General features: G+C 33.1%; 3 protein-coding genes across 8 annotated transcripts in view; all 3 read left to right on the top strand.

The window, feature by feature from the left end:
• LOC117119769 (ras-specific guanine nucleotide-releasing factor 1-like) overlaps window positions 1-6,268 on the top strand; it is a 109,375-nt gene extending 103,107 nt beyond the window's left edge. For all 6 annotated transcript variants that reach the window (XM_033264654.1, XM_033264655.1, XM_033264652.1 and 3 more), the window contains one exon: window positions 621-6,268. In XM_033264654.1, the coding sequence (XP_033120545.1) occupies window positions 621-740 (120 nt within the window). In that variant the 3' untranslated portion in view covers window positions 741-6,268. The remainder of the gene's footprint in view (window positions 1-620) is intronic.
• Window positions 3,040-4,493, top strand: LOC117119872 (prostatic spermine-binding protein-like). Its single transcript, XM_033264857.1, has 2 exons — window positions 3,040-3,052; window positions 4,162-4,493. Exons 1-2 carry the CDS (start codon window positions 3,040-3,042, stop codon window positions 4,491-4,493), a joined length of 345 nt encoding a protein of 114 aa, XP_033120748.1.
• A 5,244-nt stretch (window positions 6,269-11,512) lies between the features above and the next one.
• Window positions 11,513-18,730, top strand: LOC117119871 (furin-1-like). The gene is made up of 6 exons (XM_033264856.1): window positions 11,513-11,693; window positions 12,977-13,375; window positions 13,909-14,010; window positions 17,400-17,549; window positions 18,344-18,454; window positions 18,599-18,730. The coding sequence occupies exons 2-6, from the start codon at window positions 13,166-13,168 to the stop codon at window positions 18,728-18,730; spliced, it is 705 nt and encodes a 234-aa protein (XP_033120747.1). The 5' UTR covers window positions 11,513-11,693; window positions 12,977-13,165.
• The last annotated feature ends 226 nt before the right edge of the window (window positions 18,731-18,956 follow it).

Here is an 18,956-nt window from a genome sequence, read left to right as displayed (position 1 = left end):
GAGAATGAAAGGTTAGACTGAGTACGTCTGATCATTGAGAAAACGGTCTGAGTCTGCTTATTCCAAGTAGGCAACTATGTTATACTGCCTAAGCACATGGAGGATTTATTTTATTTAAAGGCCATCCATACCTAGTAATAATTCAGTAGGCCTATCATAGGCCATAAATCATCGTAAATAAACATTTACCACCTTGAGCACTACTGCAGTGGATATTGCACTTTATAAGTCATATTATTATTATTCTTATTATATATTTATAATGATATGCAAGTGTGTTCAGTGTGTTTTTTGTTCATTTGAATGTTGTATACATTGTATTTAAAATCTCTAATTGTTTCATTACACGGTAATATTTACTCTCGATTAAGGACTGTGGCACTTATTCAACAGCGGCACTTAGCGAAAAAAAAATCATGTTTGGTGCAGCTCGAGGATTTACGTTCTGTAAGAGCCAGCTGAATCAACAAATATCCAGTAGCTGTAGAAACAAATAATATGCAGACCATTTACAACCAGAATCGGAAAAGCTTTGCAACACATTAACTATTCAATCTAATTTCATTCAGAGCATAAAGGATTTTTAACTCAAAGAGTGTTTTTAATGTTTTTGTTTAAAGGTTATTCATTATCTGACGGACTCCAAACGCATACTGGACGATGATGAACTGTATGCATTGTCATTGGAGATGGAACCACGGCAAAGCACCAACAGAGCACGTCATGCTCAAAGCATCTGAACGCTGCCACTAGCTCAGACGGTACTAATCATTTCACCATTCCTCTGAAATATGACTTCTTGTTTTCAGGCCCTGGCTATTAGGTCAGATCTCAGGAATGTTTTTATCTGGAATTTGTTGGTGGATGCAAGTTACCGTGGCGATGTGATGTTAATTAATGTGACATGATTAAGGAGAGGTTGTCAGAAGATGTGTTTGAGTGCAACGGATAAAGTTAAGAGGCTTTTTTGGTGTTTCTACACCAAATATGTGCCTAACGTACCTGTTACTCAGGTGTTGGCTAAGTGTATACATGTGTCAACCACATGTGTACAGGTTTTGACCGCATGTGTACAAGTGGTGTTGACCACGTCTTTAGGTTTTGACGACTTATCTACAGATTTTGACCACGTGTACATGTGTTGACTAGTTGTTTACTGGTGATTGTGGCTCTCATCATTGCCACCTCTAGTGTGTACCTGCATGGTGCGACAACTCCAATCATTTTGTAGAATTTATGGACAATGCTACTAGCATGTAGGCTATTAGGTTGCAGAAGGCATTGAATACCAGCCTTTACATTAAAAATAATCAAATTTTAAATACACCAATTTAGCTTTGGATATTTATTATATAGAATATTAAACAACATGTGCTCAAGACATGTTTATCTTGTAAAATTTTTTCTACTTTGCTGAGCTTAGATTCCTCATTTTTTAATATTATGAGAACATGTTTTTATTGCTAGAATGCATGGAGTGCCTTTTATAATCATAGGGTGGGAGTAAATGCTGGAAGAGCAAAGCTATGTGTACCAAAATTTATAATATATATATATTATGAATTTTATATATATTATATATATATATCTTTATATTTATTATTTTATTTACACTCTTTTACGATGAAAACTGGGTAATGAGAAATTATTTTCCAATGAAAAAAATGATCAAACTTTAATTAGAATATCAAGACTTTGGTGTGAATTGGAATAATAATGTATAGTGTAGTGACAACAGCTTGGTACTCATTATACACTGGTGTATAGCTTTCACAATGTAGTAAATGCATTGCCATTGCTTCAAATACTGACCAGTAGCTGTGTGCTCAATACCTACAAACATAGCACACAACATCATTGGTAGCTTTGTTTGATGTGTTTTTGTTTCCGTTAAAATGCATAGTGACGTGTTGAGAGTGAGTATCATGGAGTTTTGAGGAGGAAGTTTATGAACAAAGGGAAAATGCCAGTGGGAAAATGGGAAAGGTTTTTTTTCTCTTTCTTAGATATTTCATAAAAACAGAAATTTATGCAAACAGCAAATGCTGCTGATAAGTTGAGGATTGTTTTATATGCTATTTTGCTTTTACCACTAAACTTATAGTTATAATAGTAATTTTTAAATGTTTTATTGGTGGGGTTCTTTTAAGTGTATTATTAAGTGGCTTTGTGAAAAGTGACAAATGTAGTCCTAGTACTTTGGTATAGTAGCACCAGGAGCTCGCACAGGGTCTGGGTATATGTTCCATTAAAGAAATAATAGGAAGTTATTCTTTTTAAAAAAAAAGCTATTAAAGTTTTACATAAACTAGTGATTTATAATTAGCAGTTTTTGAAGTTTTATACACTTTATATGATAATCAAATTGAAAGTTCAAATAAGCTAGAATTTATAAATTAATGAGCATTATTGTAAAACTGCTGCATAAGAAAAAAAATTAGCAAATAAGTTTTGGTTAATTGATTATGTGAATTATTAATTAAAATTTTAAACATAAATGTTGTATATCATTGCTATTATTGGTTTTATAAGGGTGTTTAGGTTCATATTCTATTTAGAAATCATTAGTTTATTAAACTTGTTATTTTTATGTTTGAACAGTAATCACCAGTAAAACTCATTGAATTCCAGGGTATTGTCGTCTTTCATGAAATGGTTATTTATCGCAAAGCTTGGTTCATGCTAAATTTTATATAATAAAAGTATCAACCGAAAGGTTCCCAGATTAATCTCAGATAAGATAGTATAATACATACTCAAAGTATCGGAATGCACGCCATCGTGTCGGGATTCAATATTTCAACATTAATTATGTCATCGTCATTCCTATTGATTTATTTATTTATTCTTTCTTTATACTGAATATACACTTTCAATACATAGTACTGGTTTCCAAAGTAGTTCAGTTCTTAACTACAAAATTTTAAAAGCAGATATATACATATGGTAACCAAAAAAGATGGATAACTTAACTACAAATTAAAATAGATTTAAAAGGAACATTGAAAGAAACCTAAGAAAAAAATTTAAATTATAAATATGGATATGCAAGGTAAGAGAAAATTTAGGTTAAATTAAGATGGTATTATTGAGGATTAGAAATAGAATGCTTAAAATTTGAAAGTGTCATAGATTTAAAGTTGGTTTTAGTATGATCCGGGAGTTTATTCCATAATTTAGTAGATCGGTATACAAAAGTTCTTTTACCTTGCATATTATTCCAGGTGTATTCGATTAGTGTATTTTTACTTTGACTGCGAGTACAATATGTATGCAAACCATAATTAAAAACAAAATTTTTCGATAAATATGATGGAGCATAACCATTTAAACATTTGAAAATCATTATGAGCAATTGATGACATAATTAATGTCGAAATATTGAATCCCGATGACACGATGACATGCATTTCGATACTGGGAGTATGTATTATACTAAAATACTAAGAGTATCAACCCGTTATTATGGTCATAGTGATTGATTGGTCAATTGTTAATCAAAAGTGTTGAACAATAGTGCAACCTGTTGACCTTCTCTGTAGTACTGTTGAAAAATCATTAACTCTCCTCCCTTATTGTGCTCTGTGGTAATACAATATCTTGATATATTTAAAGTAAGCAATTACAGAGATGTATTGTCATTATTTTCAGACATACAATTGAATATAGCATCTGATTGTACTTGCAATATTGAATAATTTATGTATACTTTTAAATTTTTTTCTGGTATTATTTTTTTCCTTTTTTTTCACAATAACTGTTGTAGTTACAAGTAATTATTTATTGTTTTTAATATTTCATAGTTTACTACCTGTAGCTAATTTTAATATTTACTATGTTTGGCTACCAATGGTATTTGTTTTGGATTATTGTAAAATGTAGGATTAATTTTGTTTTCGTATGTGCAGTACTTTGTGTGTGAAATTTGTGAATTTTCTCTTTTTGTATAAATGCTCTTTGGATGTTAGAATTCTGGGTATTTATTTATTATTCATTTTTTTATATATGTACGGGATAAAATACAGTAATACTGCACATTAAAGGGTGATGATGATATAGATGATAATGATTATGATGATGATGTTGACAGTGGTAATGTTGATTTCAATGATAAATGATAATAATGATGATCATCATCATGTGGATCATTATGATAATCAGGATGGGATGGTGAAGATGATGGTTATTGTGATGGTGATGGTGAAGATGATGGTTATTGTGATGAAGATGGTGATGGTGAAGATGATGGTTATTGTGATGAGGATGGTGATGGTGAAGATGATGGTTATTGTGATGAGGAAGGGGATGGTGAAGATGATGGTTATTGTGATGAGGATGGTGATGGTGAAGATGATGGTTATTGTGATGAGGATGGTGATGGTGAAGATGATGGTTATTGTGATGAGGATGGTGATGGTGAAGATGATGGTTATTGTGATGAGGATGGTGATGGTGAAGATGATGTTGATTATAATGATGAAGCTTTATGCTAGTCATGAAAATGACGTTGATGATAATATTGTATTCATGATAAAGATTGTATTCATGATAATATTGTATTCTTGATAAAGATTGTATTCATTTTTTTCTTTTTTAAGTATGTGTCCCATGATGCAATATTTTAAATGAAATATATCGGATTGGTAGATATTATGAAGTGTACAGAATTACATAATATATAATGTTTTGATATATAAATTAATATCAGTATTGTGCCAAATTCTTGATACTGAAGTAAATGATGATTTTTATCAACATGGTACATCATAGAGTAACCTTATATTATAAAAAAAGATAGGTATGTTGTTTCATACGATACTAAATCCATTATTTTACCTTTTCTTTGTGAGTGATGAGTATTGTTGTTTCTGGTTCGCTGCTTTGTTACAAACAATTTCTTAAGTTTATGTGAAAAGTGCATTTTATGATTCTAAAAATATGGGTGCATAAACATGAATGATATTAGGCAAAAATGTATGTTAATATTATATTAATAATATTTATATTTAATTATTAGATTTTGCTAAATGTCTTGGCAACTAAACCATCAAATAAGACAAATATTTGATGCTATATTTATATAGATAGTAAACAGTTTATTATGAATCTTTAAAACAAAATATAGTGATTAGTAAATATCATAAATTTCAATCCATCTTGAGAATGAACTCAAAGAGATTTAAATGTTATTATCACTATTTTTTATATAATATTTATTCTGCACCAATGTAAACACATCTACCAAGAGACACTTTCTTTAGTACAAGCAATTTCTTTTCTTAATATTTGACTGTTGCCACCACAAAATGGCATTGCAATATGTTTGAACCAGAATCCAGAGGCAGACACAGGAGCACACCCCCCCTCCTTCTTTCCCCACCACATTGACTCAAAAACAATTTTCTTACTATAGGAGATTATAGCCCCACACTTTTTTACACACACTGGTATTGCTTTCCTCATCTTGTCCATGCCTCTTCCCAGCTAACCTTATCTCCCTACCCTTGTTCAATCCTTGCACCCCATGCTTTGATTACTTCACTCATTTCAAAATACTCACCCACTTTTAAAAAATTTTGATCTTAATCCTTTACAATAATAATGATGCTGATCCCTAAAAGCTGAATGAAGTCCATCTAAAACCACCAATGTATATCTATACAATGTTATAGGGTGCATATACTCGCAGCATTTTTGATATTTAATTCACTGTTATACACTTCTGTTTTTGCCTTAAGTGCTAATAAAAGTGCCTTGAAAAATTATAAATGCTGTAGAAACTGAGTGAATAAAAGAATTTGTCAGAGCTAGACATCTTGTATTTGAAACCATTGGTCCACAATTAGTGTTCCTAATATCTTATTAACTACACTTAGAATATTCTGTAGTACAAGCTATGTATTAATACAATTGATTGAACAGAAATATATATTGTTTGCGCATAAAGGAACTAGTGACCCACTAATGACCCTGGATCAATCCTTCTAACTGAGTTTTGAAGTGGATTGTAGTATTTTCAGAAACATTTAAACAGGATTTGCTTCATGGTGTTTCATTAACTTGCTTACTTACGTAGATTATAGAGTGTATTGTATATTGAGCCTTTTCTAGCAGCTTGCATTCTTATCTGCAAGCAATACAACTTGAGGACCAAACAAAACTATGATTATACACTGTTAATATTTTAAGGGTTATTTTTTAAAATTGTTATTGTGCAATATTTGGGCATTTGGAAATCTATACAAATAAAGCACTTTCCTTGTTATTACCCATGTTCCTTGATACTTAATTTCTGTTGTTCGTTGTTTTTATTTTTTTTTCTAGTTTTTTTTTTCTCATTATCAAAAACTATGCTCTAAATATTTTACTTTAAACATCAAAAACATCTGAATGTACTATAAATATGTGTGTGTATTGTTTGAGGTGTAAAAGCTTCAAATACTAAATCAAAGTTTATAAATAATTTAAAAATTTAAATTGCAACTTTTACAAATACTTCAATTTTGAGTTTCTCTGCTCAACATCTTACAGTATATCATTAATATTTATTTTTGGCCACAAATATTACAATTTGCTTTGATACATCACAGTCATAAGGTAATGTGATGGTGAAGTAGTCCATATTAAAGCCTACAAACTACGGAAGGTGTCATCAATTTGGACTGGTTCAGCGACACATTTAGCTCCTTACCACTTTGTGATTGTGGTTGAATACATCCTTATGCGGTGAGTCTATTGTTACATTAAATTACAAAGGCTTTGACAAAATGATGGTGATGATGAGAATAATGCCCAACTAACAAGACAAGCAGAAAGCAGAGAAAAGAGCTATGACAGACAGTGGCATAACTAGGTTATGAGGGGCCCTGGTTTAAAAGTACAGTCGGGGCCCTTGACGCATGCAAATTGACTGAGCATGTCAGCCAAGATGTGTACCACGACAGGTATCCCAATTTTTTATACTATTTTGACAATAAATCCATTTTTTTATTTTTTATTTTTAGATGTCTCAGAGGGCTGGACTGACCATAATAATAATAAGCATTTCTCTTATGACCAAAAGAAAAAGCACATTCGATTTTTATTGAATTGGTGTTTTTTATTTATCGGATTGACCATTGAACATTGTCAACAATTATCTTGTATATTAGTTTTATATGCTTAAACTAAATAAAATAAAATGGATCATACCTGGAATTATTAGACTACGTATGACCGTGATCATGCAAAACACTTATCCGATAAATATGGCAGCCAAACCAGAAAACCAGTAAAAAATTATTACTAAAACTCGATGATGAAATACGTTAATTTTGCACCTGTTTTGGGGTTTTCCTTTTTTGTTTATTTTTTTGTCTATTGTTTTCTAATCTTTTCTCAGCTTATTTAAAAGCAAGAAAAAAATTTAAAAAATTTTTTTTTTCTCTGCGAGGTCTCTACATATCAAGTATCTTTGACCTCCAGGTCAGCCTCGTAACTTTGCTTAAAGATGTTGTATTAGGGGAGTGATAGTGTAACGTGTTACGATACACATGATGCAAAAAATAATGCTATCATTATATTTAAAAATAGGCCTACAAATTAATGAATATCATAGAGATCCTGCTGGTACAATTTTACTTATTTGCCCAACCCCCAAAATGTTATAAACATTTAATTGTTATTTTATATTTATTCCTCTAAATATTTTAAAAATCATCTAAATTACAATAATAATAATAATAATAATAATAATAATGAAAACTTTTAAAGCGCCGGTATCCGTTTAAAGAAAACGCTCATGGCGCCCCTCCACAAGAAGTCAAAAATATGACCAACAAAAGAAACAATAAAGTTTAAGGACCAGAATCAATTAAATTACATGAGCCGTACTTTTTGACTGTAATTTTTGACAAGAATTAAATATTGTCAAAAATTAAAATGTAATAGGCAATACAAAAACAAGCGCATGGTGGATTTTTGTTTAAATATATAGCAAAAAGACAATGTGATGCGAACATTGATAATAAATTCATACAATTTTTTTTAAAGGTATCCATATATATTTATTTAAAGAAGTTATATTATAATTGAGAAAAAGTTCTGATGGCCCTGATTATCTCTCGGATGTATAACTGCGGACATGATTTCAGTTAGAGCCAAAAATGGCCCCCATGGTCTATGAAAGCCACAGGGCCACAGATACAGTAGTTCAATGTCACAATATAACATTGCTTTATTAGATTTTTTTTATAGATCGGGGGCCCCTGGAGCTCGGGGCCCAGGTTCAATGAACCTGTTGAACCTGCGGTAGTTATGCCACTGATGACAGACCTTGATTATGCTGATGGTATACCACTAACATCTACACTATACTACTAACACCACTAACATCTCAAGAGATCTATTTACTTAAGTCTTTAGAACTCGAGTCTTTAACTTGAACTTGAGTCTTTAGAAGATGCTAAGAAGACTGAATTTATGACTATCAATGGTGAGAAATGTGAAACACCTATCCTAGGGATGGCACACAAACCAAGAAGGTCAAGAATTCAAATACGAGTCGTATGTTGTTGACAGTAAAAGGAAAAAAACCTTTTTTCAAGAAATTGCCAAGTTTGGAAGGCCTGCGATAAGCTACACACCTCAGGGGCGAATCCAGACATTTTCCATTTTCTGAGGGGGTTTTCTGGGGGGGGGGGGGGTTGAGGTGTGAAAATTATAGAAATAGGCCCCTTTAGGCGCGCGAAAATGGCACTCTCCGATGGTAAAATGCCTTTTCAAAACAGTGCTCGACAAAATTATAAACTTCTTCCTGACTGGAGCTATGCATTCTTCCCTTAGACACCCTCCCCTCACGGTCGTGGCAAAGGTCTGATTAAGGACCTAGTCTATTCTATACTGGGAATCGCAAAGCAAATTATGATTATGGCAAATTATGATTATGGCACCTCTAAATGCCCGGAATGTAGGGGATCCCGGCCGGCTTGGCACCACACCTACACTGGATTAATATGATGTCCTACACCAGGGGCGGATCCAGAAATGTCCAAAAGTGGGGGGAGGCCGAAGGGGACCCGAAAGTTGGGCCGATTGAGACAACACTGTCGTAGGGGGTCCGGGGCATGCCCCCGCGAAATTGTTGTGTTCTAGACGCCCGAACATAACATTTGAGGCATTCTGGGCTATCATTTTTTTCTTTTTCTCTCTTTTTTTCTTTTTTTCCCCTTTTTTTTTACCTCCCAAAAGGGGGGGGGGCGCCCGGGGCCGGGTCGTCCCGCCCCCCCCCCTAAATCCGCCCCTGTACACGATGTCAGAGACACATAGTATGCTGGTGAGTGCATGGTGAGCGAGGACCCTATGGGTAGAGGAAGGGGTGAGCCAGGATTTGCCCGTCGGGGGTCCGATGTCCCCGACTTAAAAGTGGGCGTCGCTCAAAGTCTCTCGAAAGTGTTCCACGAAGGAAAAGTCCCCAAAATATTTTAGGGGTTTCAAAGGCTTATTTAATCGATTATAGAGTCTACTAAAATATGTAGAAAATACATCTTTTTTTGTTCCCGACGAATTGTGGTTTTTCTCCCCGACTGGGATCGGCCCAGACCCCGGCCTCCCCCACTCCCACTGGCGCCACTCCTGGTAGGGGTATCGAAGGGTTCACTAAGGGTCGGTGGCCCTGCGGACCGGTGCATAAGAGGGCATACTGGTGTTACGCCACTGAGCATGTCATAAATAGCAGTGTTCTAGCAAGGTACTACATTCCTTATTAATGGCTAAAAAAGCCCCGTATTATTAGCAGTGGCTGCTCTAGGATATATTTTCTGTGGGGGGGGGGATAAGTGTCCGACAGGGGGACTTGAGCTCGTAGGCTCGAGCTGGTGGAAGAGGATGAGAGGGTCCCCTCCCAAATGAGAGATTTTTTTAAGAATAGCAACCTCTGGATGGCCGGAAATGGCACTCTCAGACTGACAGACATTGTGTTGGATTGGTGTGGGCCTATTTTTATATGTTTTATGGTCTGTCTGCCCGACGAGCTCTGTCCGGCTGGGGGGGGGGGGGCTTGACTTAACCCCCTGTCCCCCCGCTGGCCGCCACTGATTATTAGGTCTTCGTCTTTTGGCCTTGTTTACATCCTGATTTATGAAATCGTTGAAAAAAAAAAGTCGGCGTCGGGGATATAGCGTTGTGTTCGTCGTCAATCAATAGAAAATTTTACAAAGATTTGGTCTTCACATCTTTTCTGAAGCCTCCTTGGGCTTCGGTCAGGATATTATATTTTGCCATATTCGGAGTTAATAATAGCCAAAATTCGATTAAAGATTTTCGCTACACAAGAATTAAGAGTGATTGCTCTGTAGTAGTTATTGAGATCGCGTCGATCTCTTTTTTTGAAGATCGGAATAATTATTCAGTAGAAATACTTTCTCTTCAGTTATTTTATTGAATCGTTTTTGGGGTGATTGTATCATTAGATCTTCTCCATTTTTAATCATAGTTCCTGGGCTTTTGTTGTTCTTAGACTTTGAAATAGCATAGGTAATATCGTCAAACGAAATATATATATAATCTAAAAACTGATTTTCCTGAAAGGTGGATGAGTGTAAAGTATAGTTATCGTTATAAATATCATTACTTTCATTCGCAATGTTGCCGAAATGTAATTTCAGTGAGTTTTTCATATTTTCAGGATTCGAAGTATAAATTGAAGTACCTGGGATTAAAATCGAATCAACATTTTGGTTTTGTTTCTCTCCTTTTAGTTACCAAAAGTTTTGATTGGGGTCCACCTTTTTCCATAATCCGTGAACAATTATCATATTTTTTTGTATTATCTTACGTTTTATTACCGTAATGATTTACAATATTTCCGATCCTCTTGGTATTTTTCCCAAAGCAAAGAGAATTACTGTACAATATGATAGTATAATACATACTCCAAGTATCGAAATGCACGCCATCGTGTCGGGATTCGATACTTGGAGTATGTATTATACTATCTTATCTGAGATTAATCAGTGGACCTGCGGTTTTTAGTTACAATAGTTATATCTTTAAAATTTTTAAATGTTTGTGAATTTTTAATGCCTTTTTCTTAATTTTTAATTGATTGTAAATTGTGAGCAATTTAGCCTCGGCTACAATTCACTTTTTGTCAATTGTTTTCTCCTTTTTGTATTGTATTGAGTAGAATATACCATGAATAGTAAAGAAAATCAAAGCATAGAGAAAATAGATTGTTCTTCTCTATGATCAAAGCTTACATTATTCTTTTGTTTAGAGTACAGACGATGTGCTCTACAGGATGCACGACGTTGGTTGATTACATTGTTGGTTTCTTTATCGAACCATAATTTATCATTATTAATAATACTGTACATTATTTTGTTTGACCGCACCACTCGGATTTGAGTGCCACCGATACAAATGTAGTGTCACCTAATAGTAATACTGTATATAAAACAAATGATTTAAGATTCTGAATATTTAGATGAAACAGCGCCCTCTCGTGTTGCTTAGCCAGGCATTCTGACTGTCTCTGAACCGCAGAAAATCGGAAGTCGATTTTCTACGTACTTTAATAGTTTACTTTTCCTGTCACTCTTTTTGAATGTGAATTCTTTTGAAACTTTCTCTCTATGTCGAACAAAATAGTATTATCTTAGTTGATTTTTCGAGTCTTTTGAAGCTTAATAGTTTTGTCCTCAAGCATGGAAATGGTAACGTATATATATGTTGATTGTCATTGTACCGAAAGTAATTATGTGATCGAAATACATTCTTCTCTAAGTAAGAAAGTATTGTATTGTAATTTGTAGGCTAGCCTCCTGTTCGTTGAGTCGGAGGATTTGGCGTGCATGGCTGTTCTTTGGACATGTTACTTTTGTCTTCTGACATCTCAGGCCTAGGAATTCAGAGAGTCAATTCACAAGATTCAGGGGCGGATCCAGTGGGGTGGGTCATGCGGGGAACCCCCCCCCCCCCAAAAAAAGAGAGAAAGATGGTGGGATGGGGGTGGGGGAGAGAAAGAAAAAAGAGAAAAACAAAAGATCATATCTAGGCTAGGCCTATTTATTACTACAGCACTTCAGTTGGTGTTGGTTTTTGTTGATTACGCTGGCGCGCATCAACAAGGCTCGTGGTGAACATGTGGTCACCAAGGCTCCATAAAAAAAATTATTGGTTCATCACCCGCTCCCTCATCAACTGCATTCATTCTTAACACAAAACATTGAAAATATTGCTTGTGTGTATTTGTAGCTGTCTCTTATACACATCTAGATGTGTATAAGATCCGCCCCTGAGATTAAATTATTGTTTGTGTTGAGGTTGACACAGCACAATGAATATTGTTAAGGAAGAAAATGATTGTTATTTTCAATGTTGTTAGTAACTGTACATGGAACTGCCATTCAATTCAATTTATTGACAATTGACAAAAAGAAAAGACAGAACGAATTAGGGGCCTAATTAGGCCTAGTTAGTATTAATCAGTTGAATAATTTTTCTGAATTTAGATGTAGCAAGTAATTCAAACTGAAATATATCTGTATCTCCAAAATGGGGAGATTATTCTAATAGGTTTTCATGCTAGAAAAAAAATGCAAACAGTAGAATAAAATCCAAAAGAAAATTACAAAATGATGGCGATAATTTCTTTTCATATGCTAATAAGTAATTACGTTTAAAATTAAATAATTTTAAAGAAATTTTTAGAAGAAATTAGATAAGTTTTGTGAAACAGGCATACAGAAATGAAATGAAATTCATCTTCTGTTTTTGTTTAAAATTATACAATTCCATTCTTCCATCTTTTCATGTTTTTTTTTTTTTTTTTTTTTTTTAGCTATTCTCATTTGGTTTCTAGATTAAAGATTCATAATATTAGTTTTGAAAACAGACGATTTTATATATATCCCTAGAAAAAACAGAAAAATTTAAACTAATATATAGATTTGCATTGTTATTTTGATTTTAACTATACTTTTTTTTACTGTTTCAGGTTTGAATTATTGTTGATTTTCAGACTTCATTAACTTTGATGCCTGTCCAAACACCCTACATTCCACAAAATAGGCCTAGGTCTACTTTATTCTTTTGATTTTTGAACGGCTTAAACTGATGCTATTTTTATGCACTGTAAAAATTTAAGTACCAACTGATCAAATAGTGAAGAGGCTTTCAATTTTTTATGCAAGTATTCGATAACTGCATCAGGATCATTATGAATTATTTAGGACTAGTAAGACTTTACTTTTGTCTTGCTGTTCTTTTGAGTACGAAATTTTTTGAAGTAAATTCTACAACTATTTATACTAATACATATGCAGTACATGTAGAGGCTGGCAAAGAAGCAGCTGATGAAGTTGCAGCTATGCATGGATTTATAAATATGGGTGAGGTATGACATCCAGTTTTTTATATATTATTAACTACTTACAGTATTCTATGTACCCCTTAAATTGTGTCATCATAAACAATTATTTGTCATCTGACCCAATGAATTCATTGCATTTTGACCCAATACTAAGGCCAACAAGATGTACAAGAACATCACTTTGTAGATATAGGAATTCATTTGTGCCAAATAGTATTCATCTTTTTAATTCAAGTGCAACTAGGCTATAATTTTTAATTCTGTAATTTTTAACAGTTTTAACCAGCTTAAAAATACTGCTCTTTTTTAAAGTATCTCCACGTTTTTATTCTCCTTTTAGTGTTTAATATTTATTTTTAAGATTGTATTTTTATCAGCATTCAACGAGTAATGTGTTTGTCTAACTTCTTTTCAACTTTTTAATCTTTCATGTATAATCGTCAATAAAGTTTCTTGAATCTTGAATTGATAAAACTGCATTCATTCTTAACACAAAACATTGAAAATATTGCTTGTGTGTATTTGTAGCATTATTTATAATCCTTTTTTCTCCTTAGATCATAGATAATCATTTCCATTTTATTGATCAACGAGAACGAACAAAAAGATTTGTGCAACCGTCATCACACAGACATCTCCATCTTCAATCTCATCCTCACGTAAGTTGACTGTTAAGATTAACTTTTGGTAAATTTATTATGTGAACATCGCAGTGGTTTTTTCAAGAAAACAATTGGAAATTAATGGAATAAAGCTAAAAACAGGCCATGAATTAGAGAAATTGATTTAAAAAAAAACAAAAAAAAAAACTATAAAATTCTATCAATCAATTCCTCATTGGTTTCCCACAATATTTTATGTGCTGATATCTTTAACCTCCCAGGCTGCCATGGTTATTCTCAGTCAATTGTTCAAAACTATGTCAAGTCTACCACATGCTGTGTTTTGCAGGTGTGTACCAAACTGTATTAAAAATATAATAATCTTCATACCACTTCTACCTTGACATAGCTTTGCAATGGTCACATGGCACTGCTACTAGGCTGCAGCTTATGGTAAACCTATTCTCCTATGTAGACTACAGTACTCAACAGAGTTCAAAGGTCTGGATATGAAGTATAGTAATGTTATGTATTCTGACAAATAGTTTTAACAACATGAGTTGAGATACAGTTACAGCAGTCGCTATATATATATAATCACAATGTGTCAAATATTTGTTAAAAAACATGATAATTTCAGTTTAGAACCCTTACTGATACAAGTTTTCTCATTAATGGAAAACATTTGTTTAAATTTGATTACACATGTTACTGCTTTCAAGGGTTGATTTCTATCCACTTATTGTTTGTATTTCATTTATTTATTTGTTTATTTTTTCTTATTAATACACAGTTTTGTATGCAAAAATGAGACAGGGGACTGTATGAAATAATATTAATATTAACTAGACAATAATTTTTGATCATTTAAAAAGTAAAAAAATAAAGTATACCTATTAATACCTACAGTATGTATTCTTTATTTTTTTTATTTACAGTAGCTGAATAATATTAATTATAAATTAATTATATATTAATAATATATATATTATAGTTCTAATATATTACAATAAAGTTATATTGTGCAATATTCAAGGGCTAGATTGCTTTGTAGGGTTTGCATCAGGGTTTGCACAGTTTAGCAACACCACTGGGTGTACACTTATAAATATTAAAATAATAATAGAATAAGTTCAATACCCTTCAAATTACATCTGTGTCTAGGTAAACAATTAACAAAGTAATGACTGTAGTTATCAAATATTTGTACTTTATGTGTTTAAGTAGAATACCTAATTAATATCGACATGCATAAAATATAACGGGTATTAACAGGTAGCGGGTAGCTACATATTATTACTAGACTGTTATTAATTTTCAAGTAAGTCATGCTGGATTTGAATCCAATTGTAAGGCAGGCTGTACTAATTGCAAAAGTTTAAAAAAAATACATTTCTCAACATCCATAAATAACGACGCTGATTACAGTATATAATTCATATCCAATGTGGTTCCATTGACTGCAAACACCGGTAATATATTTGTAACAGCAACTAAAACAGCATAAAAATACCGTGGGATGTCGAATGCAACGATATCACTAAAAAGCTAACTGCGCATGATCGAACATTAAGTTCTCTTTGCGTGGATTCTAGGATAAAATTTTAACAAATCTCCATTGTTTGGAGAACATGCATGACACAGGATGTCACGCATGAGTGTATCTGATCCAGCAGCTTTTTGTCCCCCAATATCGAAAGTTCCCTTATGTCTTCTTTTGAGTTTTGTCACTTTTGAGTTTTGACATTATAAAGTCAGTTCATTATGGTTTCCATGAAGTACCTTACACATAGAAAGTGGAAATTATTCGGGGATTTTATTTAGTATTTGATGTTTTGTTTCTAGTTTCCCTTTGACATCATTTTTCCCATAATTTTTTTTTTTGTTTTTTTTTTTGTGAATTTCCTTCTATGCTGTTTTAATTCAATTCAGGAATAAGCAAGTTAAGTTTTCCCAGATTATTAGAGTTCAACATTTAATTGGAAACTCACTTTAGTTCATGAATGCAGAAATTGTTAATGAAAGAGGGCTGGTGTGCAGGAAACTAAAGTTATATTCATGTTTATGCATGGCCCTCTTATACAGTAGTTAAGATTGATAATTAACTACAGTATATTCATGTTAATACAAGTGTATTTTACTATAATATAATTAAAAGCCCTCTGTTAATTATCTTTTAATAAAAGAAAAAATAAAATACAGTGACAGTATAAGTAATTACACAGAAAATTGAAGGCAGAGATAATCTTTGCTTTACTTGCAGGAAAAATGGAAGCTGTGAATGTACTACAGATTTCATTACATTAAGAATTTATGGTTTCTCTAATTTTCACTAATTTTAGTCTGTGGTTACCAGAAGCTGTGATTCATAAAAACTAAACAACGTTTAACCACATAGTTCAGCCAGTCAGATCAAAGGGATTTGCAATGCAATACTGTAATGTTTATATTCTAATTTGGCCCATAATGTAAAAATAGACAAACATCATTAATTGCAATAAACAACATCCAATTTAATATTGAATATAATTTGTTCTTTAATCTCAATTTGACAAAGCATAATAATCTCTCTATAACAAAATACAAACCACACAATCCATCATTACCCCAGCAGGTCAAGAAAGCAAGCCCACATGAGTGATACCAGCCCAATATTGTAAGCTCACACGAGCCAACACCTATTGCACACCACACTTAATAATACCCCTAAACAAAGCAACAACACAGTCAAATACAATAAACAAAAACCAGATGAAGTGACTATCAAACAAATGATGGTGTGGCTGTAGCTTAGAATTTTTTTATAGGCTTGAGATGATCAAATGAAAGTGATTAGTGAATTGAGGATAATGAACGGTAATAGATACTGATGCCGTTGTCTAACCTTAATGATGTGTTTATTCTAATTACCCAGCTTAAATGTTCAACCATTTGACAAAAATTACATTACTTGTGCTCTAAAATACTCACTAGAGTAGAATACTCATATTTTTTAGCTTAGATTTCACAGTAAAAATTTTGTTATTTTTTACTGATTAACATTTTGGTTGCTGGATTATATACCAGTATACTCTAAACTCGGTTTGTAGTTAAAATAATAATATATTATGAATAAGTAATAACTAACAGTATTATACAGTAATTACAGTAAAGTAAAAATTATAATTACGGTATGATGTAAGCTGTTGGTAAAGCACCTTGACAAATGGTCAGTTAGTCTGACCATGAATTGTTTGGATTGACAGTTGGTCTGACTATTAAACAGTTTGTTGGCGTAAAAAAACTAACCAGAACAACCATGAAAAAAATCCAGACCACTGTACCACCATTGACTAGTCAGTAAAGTGAAAGCAATGTATTGTATTGAGTTCATTATTTATAATCCATGAGTGTTCTAATTGTTTCATGATCTTATAAAATTATGCTTTTTCTCCTTTGAATTTTAGGTTAAATGGTTTGAACAACAAACAGTAAAGTCCAGAAAGAAAAGGGGGCATTTACCTGGGGATAATTTCTCATTTGACCATTTACCTGGGCACACCACACCATCCAGTGTGAATTTCATTGATCCATTATGGAAGGATACATGGTATTTGGTAAGTGAACATTTATTCCATTCCAATATTTATTACCTCCGCCAACGAAGTTGGCACAAGGTTATGTTTTTGCCCCTGTTTATTAACTTTTTTTTTTTTGTCTGTCGACATATTTGTTGTGAACAGCCTACAGCCCATAGTTTTTTATCAGAAATTCGTCAGACTTGGCCACAATGTTCCTTTCCCAAAGATCTGGAAGTGACTAAATTTTGAAGGGTCAAAGGTCAAGGACACAATGATCGGAAAAACTACTTAAGTATAACTGTCTGCCGTATGTGTGTGCTTGCATGTAAAGTGTAAACAAACATATGACCAATAATTTCAAAGTAGTGGTTAGAAGAGTGTTTTCCACACTACCAGCCCCAGGTTAAAATCAGGTTTTTTTCATTATTTTTTTTATGGGGACAATATGCGGGGAAAATTTATACTGAGGAGAATTATGATGTGGGCGGAGGTATGAATTCTCCGAGTGCCCTCTAGTTCATTTATAATTATATATTTAAAAGATATATCAGGAATGGATCTAGCTTTTTATAACAGTGAACTACTGTAGTGTTGGTGGATGTGTGTCTGTAGTCTGAGATTTAGGTGGGCAGTCCTGATTATTTGTTTTGTAAATGTCCAAAAATGAACTTTCATGCTTTCTGAGAGTCTATCTACAGTACTAATGATAGTTGACTTATATTTTCTGTGTTTATAATACTGTACTGTATACCAAGGTGTGGTAGCAATAACTCAAATGATGAGGGTTTTTCCCTTTTTTTGATGGCATAATGTATAATATGTGACTACAGTTGGCCTTAGTACAGATCATGGCTAGTGATAGAATGGGTCAAAGTTGGCCAGAGAGCGCGACCACAGCTAGTTTATTCTCTTCCTCTACTCGCCTCTTAGTAGCTCTGGATGTAAGTATCCAAATAATTTCCCACAAAACCCAATTTCTGCATCTCTCTTCCTCCCAGGTTTATTTCATTTAATAATCTTGTTGCCTTTGCCCCATTATTCCCCATCATGAAATCTTCTATAAATTTGTTTGTTTTCAATTAAAGTTTAACTGTTCTGAAATGTTTGAAACTCAAGCTAAGACTGACTTCCTGGCCATATGTTTAGATAGCATGTTAGCCTGCTGTTCCAACCAGCAAAGAATTGTAAACTGCAGGTATAAATTGACTGGTAACTAGGCAACCACTGGTGGCTTGCAAGAGTAATTGGACCTATCATGTGGAGATATTCAAGATGGATTATAATTCTTATTTATGAAAGACACGCAGAAAGTCTTGAGTAAATTGTTTTGCAAGAAGTTCACAAACAAAATGTTTGCATGCATATTTCAATGTTATCTTAGATTTTAGTTTGTAAACTTATAAAAAAAAACAATACTGGATAAAAAAATAATACTCCATACTG

The sequence above is a fragment of the Anneissia japonica genome, unplaced genomic scaffold (assembly GCF_011630105.1).
Source record: "Anneissia japonica isolate Jap-2015-1 unplaced genomic scaffold, ASM1163010v1 scaffold724_len3256291_cov202, whole genome shotgun sequence".
Classification (NCBI taxonomy): Eukaryota; Metazoa; Echinodermata; class Crinoidea; order Comatulida; family Comatulidae; genus Anneissia; species Anneissia japonica.
Note: the sequence above shows the minus strand (reverse complement) of the source record. Positions and strands in the feature narration are given on the sequence as shown.